Below are 8,359 nucleotides of genomic sequence, written 5' to 3'. Positions count from 1 at the left end.
ATAAAATATGAAAATATTATTGATTTAATTCGTTCTACTCGATGGAGTATTGCAAATTACACTGGGTTACAGTAGGAATTTAAATTTAAACTGAGGCTGTAGCTCACTATTTTCACTTTATAATGTCCCCAAAATTTAGTTCTTTTAAGCTAACTTTGTTTTTTTAAATTAGTGGTAAATAATTTTTAAATTTATTTTGTAATATAAATGTTCAGAAATCCTCATACAGTCTGAATTCTTAGAGCTACAGTTTACTTAAATTAACTGATTTGTTAAGTTGTATTAGATAAACCCATCATTCAATATATCTAAAAGACGGTTTTAATTTATCTATCATGTGTTGGCGAAGGCTGGATGAAGGCTCTAACATATTACTACTTTTTTTATCTTTTAAAAACGTTGGTTTATTTCCTTTAAATAAACGGGATACTTTTGATTGCAAATAAAGACAGTTTTACCCCAATAAAGTCTGGTTATACCTTAACTAATAGTTATATTGTCGGTTAAAATTACTTTTGTATGAAAACTGTCAGTATAACTATTAGTTAAAACATAACCAGTTTTCGTGTTACTGGGGGTTAGTAGTTTAAGAATTGTAGCAACTATTTATTTATTCAGATTTACACAACACTTTAAATAGTCACTTTCTTTTAATGTACACACTTTAAAAACACACTGATAATGTACAAGAATACACTGGTAATACCGTTGATTTTACTTCTAACATCGTCTACGATCAACTAACCGCCGACTGCAACAGCAGCCACTATTTATACATAGCGCCATCTTCCTTCCAGTAGCTTCATGAAAGTTCTATTTCTTCAATGATCTACTAAAAGTTTTTATTCAATATTGTATGTTCCACAGCTATGTTAATAATGTCCACAGTTATAATAACTTCTGTTAATGGGCCGATAAAAAACATTGTCCACAACTAAAAGTCTCCAGAAATAGAAATATTGAGAAACATGATGTAACTTGAAACCAGACAAAATAATCTAAGACTGCTCCAGCTGATATTGGCCTTGAAATTCTTCTATGAGAATATCCAGGAATCCAAGAATTATGCCATCAGAATATGCAATCTCTTTTTGGTGGAACATGAGGGCTGAGACCGGGAATGATTTATTGTTCTTTTAAAAATATAATAAACTAATATTAGCCTACGCTGTCTTGGTTAGGTGGCCAAAAATAAATTTTGTCGCTTTAAAGGTAAGAGGTTTGAGGACCTATTTCACTTAAGTATGCTTTCCCAACATCTGACAACATTACACCTCTTGAGGTCTTTGATAGGACAGTCTTTCCAATATCAAAGTCCTCAACGAACTTGCCGATCGAAATTTACGCGATCTACTTTTGTGATAGTGAGTAGATCGTGGAGAGAAGAGGAGAATTGTTAGAACTATTGTGATCTTAAGGTTTTATAATCGCGGGAAATGAGGGAAGGGCATCTCTAAATAAATGTGTTGATTGTATCGGGTTGACATTGTGCGTGAACCAACTGATGAGGGTCATGCTGGGATGGAGAGGCTGAGTGATTAAGTATCCCAGAAACTATATCAGTTGTGTATTTATGGGATTATTTGCTGGAATTTTTTTTTTAGATTTTACAAATATGTTGCAATTAATGTTGGAACGACTTAAGGAAGAAAAATGTATGGGAGGAAGTAGAAGTCCTTGCAAAATGTTTATTATTTTATATCAGAGACTGCATGCTATCCAATAATGCACATAATTTTATTAGAGATTTTTTAAAACTGCGTATTGTTTTCATTGTTAATTTTCAGCATGTTGAACTCATTATACCCTTCAAAAGTGTATATGTACAAGGTGCATCCTTCAGCATATCGGTTGTGGCACGTGCAGTGTGTGCCGTTGCACCGTCCTGTTGGAACCACATGTTTTCCAATCCCAATTCATCAAGTTTCGGCAATAAGAACTTGATCATTGCTCTGTAGCGCTCACCATTCACAGTAACCGTTTGGCCCGCAACGTCTTCGAAGAAAAAAGGTCCGATGAATCCGCCAGCGAAAACATCACACCATACAGTGACTTTGAGCGGGTGTAATGGCTCTTCGTGAGTTACATGCGGATTTTCAGTGCCCCAGAAGCGTAAATTTTGCTTATTTACGTACCCGTTAAGATGGAAATGGGCCTCATCACTCATGATTATTTTTGATGAAAAATCATCTTCCTTATTGGTCAAATAAATAGTCAGTCATGTGTTTACTACACAAATGTCAAAACAGAACTGACATTAGGGGCCAATCGCAAAATTTATAGCAAGTTTGTCATTCCGTTTGTAATTTCTACATTTTTTATTTTCGACCACACAAAGTATGTATATTCTGGATTGTTATAGATATCGGAGTTGATATAGCCATGTCCGTCTTTCCATCTGTATGTTGAAATTAACTTTCCATTGCCTCCATACATCAATAAATCGGTAATTTTACCGATTCGGCTCGAATTTTGGCCTATTTTTTTATCTATTTCTGAATTACTATGTCATTAATATAGACAATATGGATATCTAATGATAGATATTTTAAAGTCCATTGCAATGACGTATATATACGCTCTTGATTATTAAATTCAAATGCATATAACTTTGGAGTCAGTCACGATATGTAAACAAATCTTTTTTTGTTTGACATACATTTGTAGTTAGTCCAATAAAAGAAAAAATGAGCAAATCGGGATATATTTGGACCCGCTGTTATCAAAAAACTGGAGTATGGTGGGTAAAAATGTTGATAATTTAATTTTAAAATGCGAATATCTCCTAAGCTATAAGAGATAAGTTTTTTAAAATCGGAACACAAACGAAGAAAGAGGACCGTTTTAAAAATGTATCATACCCGAGTCCTACTTTGGGCACCCCTGGCCGACTCATGCGGTCAAAATTCAAACCTTAAACTCGTCAACTCTTCTTCTTTGCACGTGTCAAATTTCATTCAAATCGGACTAAGTGTTTAGATTTATTTCCCTGTTTTTTGTATATACCCCTGTGCACTGCACGATGTAGCTAATTACTACGAGTTATGTATCGGGTGTAAATATTAGGGGATATTTGTATTATTTTTTGTGAATAGAATGAAAAGTTGTGGACAGATTTTAATTATTTAGAGCTTGTTTTATTTGGAACTTCGTTTTCTAAATGTGTAAAAAAAATTAACAGCGTATATTTTTAATGCCGTTTTAAAAGCTAAAAATTTCAAAATTTTTCTAAAAAATTATTTTTTTTTCCCAAAAAAATTTATATTTCTAAAACGACTGCGAAGATTATAAACATGTTAAGCTTAACTTGAAGGTAATTTCGTTTTTTTCAGCTTATTCAATAAACTAAACTGTTTTTGAGTTACGCGAATATATGTTGTGCAACCTCCTCCATTTTCAAAATAACGGTACATCTCGAAAATACGAGCTAACCTGAATTCAGCGTACCCGAATTATTTTAAGCCGCTGGGTGCCCCTCTTGACAGAAAAAAAGTGTCAATTTCGTGCATAGTGTTATTAGAAGTAATCGCATAAAATCTTAAAATAAATTTTAAAAAAATATTCGTTTTTGTCGAATAACTCGATACAAAAAAACCGGTTTGTCGAATAACTCGAAAACCGTCCTTTTGTAAAAACCGGTTAAAAAAAAGCGGAAAATTGGAAATAAACCGGTTTTTCGAATAATTCGAAAACCGGTTTGACAACTCTAGTTGAGATATAAGGAAAAAACCAGGACAACCTCGATTTTTGACCTATATCTGGATTACTAAGTCATTAATATAGACAATATGGATATCTAATGATAGATATTTCAAAGACCTTTGCAATGACATATATAAAACCTATCAAGTTGGACCTACAATGGGTCAAAATCGGAAAAATATTTTGTTAAACCGATTTTTTTTTTCATCAAACATTTTTTTTTTTAAATTTGAGAAAAGAAAATTAAAATTTAAAAAAAAAAATTAAAATTAAAAAAATAGATTTGGCACAGCTGAATATAGCTCTCTTACTTGTTTTGTCTATATCTGGATTACAAAGTCATTAATATAGACAATATGGATATCTAATGATAGATATCTCAAAGAACTTTGCAATGACGTATATAAGACCATAGTAAGTTGGACCTACAATGGGCCAAAATCGTAAAAACTATTTTTTAACCCGAATTTTTTTTTCACCAAACGTTCTTTTTCGCTAAATATTAAAAAAATTAAAACACAAAAAAAAAATTTTAAAATTTTAAAAAAAAATTTAAATTTAAAAAAATTATAAAAACAATTCGAATCGGCACAGCCAACTATAGATCTCTTACTTGTTTCGTCTAAATTCTTTAAAAAAAAAAAAATAAAAAAACATTTTTTTTTGAAAAAAAGTTTTAAAATTTAAAAAAAAAATTAAATTTCAAAAATTTATAAAAACAATTCGATTCGGCATAGCCAAATATAGATCTCTTACTTGTTTCGTCTAAATTCTTTAAAAAAAAAAAAATAAAAAAAAATTTAAAAAAACATTTTTTTTTTTTAAAAAGTTTGAAAAAAAAAAATTTTGTTTACCTAAAAATATTAAAAAAAAAAATTTTAACAGCCGAATATAGCTCTCTTATATATATAATATAGACAATATGAATATAGTAAGTCGGACTTACAATTGGTCAAAATCTTTTTTTCACCAAAACAATTTTATAACAAAAATTTTTTTCACAAGTAAATTAAAAAAAAATTGTTGAAATGAAATCAGTTTAACTAATACATTAAAAAAAATGTTTAAAAAAAAATTTGTTGTTTTAAATTTTTAAAAAAAAATTGAAAATTGTTTCGAAAAATATTAAAAATTTTTATTTTAAAGTATAATTTGGTAAAGGCTATATAAGATTCGGCAGAGCCGAATATAGTTCTCTTACTTGATTTTAATTATATTTACTAGTTTTATTACAACATATTGTACATATTTACTAAAATACATTTGTTTAACAAATTGTTTATTTGAATTCTTGTACTTTCTTTCATTGCAGATAACAATTGCCAGCGTTGATGAAAATATAAAAATAAAACGTTTTCATTTTCAGCAGAGAGGAAAAATAAAACCCCTCCAGAAACAATTACACCTACATATCGTAACATACGGCAATATTAACAAAAACAAAGGCAAACAAACAAAAAAAAATTTATTAAATTGACAAAGTTAACTTGGGTAAATACATAAATAAATAAATAAAATGCAATTATGAAATTAATTGTGTGCAACACAACAAAAGACTGCTGCTACTTGCTTGCTGCGTGCAAACTGTGCCAATTAAAATAAAATCAAAAGAAGGAAAAATATATATATAAAAAAAGTGTAAAAAGAATTAAATATATAAAAAAAAAATGTCATGTGCTTTTGAAGTTCATAACGGAAGTAGAGAACCACAATAATGGTGTGGCAGGTTGGTGCCATATTAAAGGCGGCTGCAAATCATTTTACAACAAAGTGATGCTGCAACAAAATACCATGGCCATAAAACAACATAAAATCACTCAAAGTGTTGAATATATTAAAATTTGGAAACATATCAAGTGGCGAAAAACAATTTGCAAAATAAATTTCATAAAAACAACAAGATAAATAAAAACATAATTAATAAAAACAAAATACACTGAAAGAAATACCAAGTGAATAAATAGATATTTTAATATTTCCAACAAAAAACTAAAGAAAAAATAAAGCAACGCATGTATACAATAATAATTAAATGTTTAACATTTTAACTAAAATTCTAAATTTAAATTAAAACTTGAATTTTAAGCATTTTAAGAAAAAGTTAATTTTAAACAAAGTGAAGTAATTTATTTGTACTTATTGTATTTTATTTAGTTTTTTTTTAAAGAAAATATTCTCAAAACATTTTGTGGTTAACTTTGAATTACTTAATTTAAGAGTAGGTGCCATATTTTACATATCTCTCCAGCTGCCACATTCTAATTCTAGCAAAAGACTTGCAAAATAATACAAACAAAAATTTCTTAAAACAATTTTAGCTTGTTTGCGTAAGATAACAAAAGCAACCACCGATATTTTAAGGTTCTTATGATTCTTAAAGGATTTCTGAAGAAAATAATTTAATAGAGAAAAAACTATGACAATAGCTAAGAAAACAAATGTTTTGAGCAACACCATTGAAAGTGAAATTTTCGTTAAAACCTTAAATAATAATAAAAACAACAATACCATGGCTCTTTTAACTAATAGCCGCAGCAGCAGCAACAATATCAATGACAATATTTTGGCCAATGGCTGGAGTTTGGGAAATGGCAGCAACAATAATAATCATGAGAATGATGATGATGATGGTATCTGGAAGTCTACAAAATTGCCGGTGGCATCCTCTATAAAAAATCGCCACAAATATGACAAACTATTGCCAAATACCACAAAGTGTACAAGGGTAAATAAAACCAATGGAGCTCATGATAATGATGCTGATGCTAATGAAAAAAATATTCAAAATGGTACAAATACTAATAGCAGACATAGTAGTAGTAGTGGCAGTAGTTGCAGTGAAGAGGCAAGTGCAAGTTTAACTAACATAACATGGCCAGCAGCAGCGGCTTTAGCAACAAAATTATCGCCATTAGCATCTTTATCAACGACCGCAACATCAAAACCTACAGCTGCATTACAAAGAGAAAATGTTAAAAATGTCCGAACAAGCCGGCATATGAAACACAAACAACAGCCATATGATGCCAATAATCCACAACTTGCAGCAGCAGCAACAACTACTACTACAAGCAACATATACCCAAATAGCAGCAGTAGTAGTAGTGGGAATGGCAGTGGCAGTTTTACTGCCACAACCACTAATAATCATCATCACAGCGCACAAAAATTGCTAAAACTCCCGCATAACAATAAACTCAATAGCACTAGCACTAGTAGCAGTTGTAGTAGCAGTAATTCCAGCAGCAACAACAATAATATGCATTTTAATAATAGCAAATATTTTGGTAATGTATATAATGATGGCTCTAACCAAAGTTCAAAAACATCAACAACTACAACAGCTAGTTTAACATCCTGCCACAATACTCCACCCTCTAAAACATTAACAACAGCATCATCACCCTATTCACCCTACAGCTCTTCATTGTCCTCGGCAACATCCTGCTCATCATTGAATTCGGCAACAACAGCTTTATTGGCAACCACACCAACGACACAACAACAACAAAATTCAATAACGTTTGGCGGCTTATTAAGGCAACAGCATCAGCCTCTATTAGCCACATCATCAAACATATCAGGATCAATGGAATTGCCAACAGGAGCAACAGCAACTACAACTACAACATCAGCGGCCACAACATTATCCTACAACAATTCGAACAACTATGAAGCTGTCAATAATGTACATAACACATCTAATACAAATTCCACAAATTTATATACAAACTCTAACCACCACCAGCCACCCTCCTCCAACAGCTCCTCCAACTCTTCTTTGTATAATAATCAATATTTACGTCAATCACTGCTGCCCTCGACATCGGCTGCATCATCATCCTCCTCCTCCTCCACCACATCATCTTCAACCAGTCCAAATTGTAATTGTTGCAGTAATTTAATTGCCCGTTGCTGTTTTGGTTTGCCACATCTTAAAGCCATTAATGTGCGACGTTGCGTTTTGGCTTTATTCGCCATTACCGTTGTAACCATATTCTATTATACCCACTACATGGATACAGGCGTTTTTGTGGGGTAAGTAAATCCTTATATTTTTCTTTGTTGCATTGTATTTAACTGATTGTGGCTGCATACATCCCTTTTGAATTTTGGGTTTTAAATGATAATTTTAGCAGTTACAAGGCGTAATTTTATACATGATTATGTAAATATTGTGGGTTTAGGTGGAATTTGATCTAGAGATGCTTTAATATGCAAATAGAAATAAATAAATGATATTATTTAAAGGCGTAATTCAGATAAAGAATAGAACTGTATCCTGTACAGTGCCTCTCGAATCTGACTACTGCACAGTGGCACAGAATCGAATTTTTTTGGAAATAAATCTGGAATTTATAAACGGCTGGATAAAATTTGACGCAAGCGTAGCCAAGGTGTATTCGAGATCAAGTTATTAAAATGTGTCCTACAAATTCTCCAGGGGCGGCGCTATGGGGGCTCAAAGTAGGGTACCTTCAACATGTACAATATTTAATCACGTGCCATTTTTTGCTTCCCATCCGATTTCAAACGTTTTTATATTTTTGGAAAGTGTGAGGCTATATCTTGCAAAAACATGATAGACTATGCTATTTATCTCTTATAATTTCCGAATTATAGGCATTTCAAAATTGAAATTTTAAAATTTTGATTT

At 31.2% G+C, this 8,359-nt stretch overlaps 1 protein-coding gene across 1 annotated transcript in view; it reads left to right on the top strand.

The window, feature by feature from the left end:
* The first annotated feature begins 5,019 nt into the window (after positions 1–5,019).
* sfl (N-deacetylase and N-sulfotransferase sfl) overlaps positions 5,020–8,359 on the top strand; it is a 152,412-nt gene continuing 149,072 nt past the window's right edge. Inside the window, exon 1 of the mRNA XM_065503168.1 lies at positions 5,020–7,740. Within this exon, the coding sequence (XP_065359240.1) occupies positions 6,119–7,740 (1,622 nt within the window). The 5' untranslated portion in view covers positions 5,020–6,118. The remainder of the gene's footprint in view (positions 7,741–8,359) is intronic.

The sequence above is a fragment of the Calliphora vicina genome, chromosome 3, assembly GCF_958450345.1.
Source record: "Calliphora vicina chromosome 3, idCalVici1.1, whole genome shotgun sequence".
Classification (NCBI taxonomy): domain Eukaryota; kingdom Metazoa; phylum Arthropoda; class Insecta; order Diptera; family Calliphoridae; genus Calliphora; species Calliphora vicina.
This window is presented reverse-complemented; position numbering and strand designations above follow the sequence as displayed.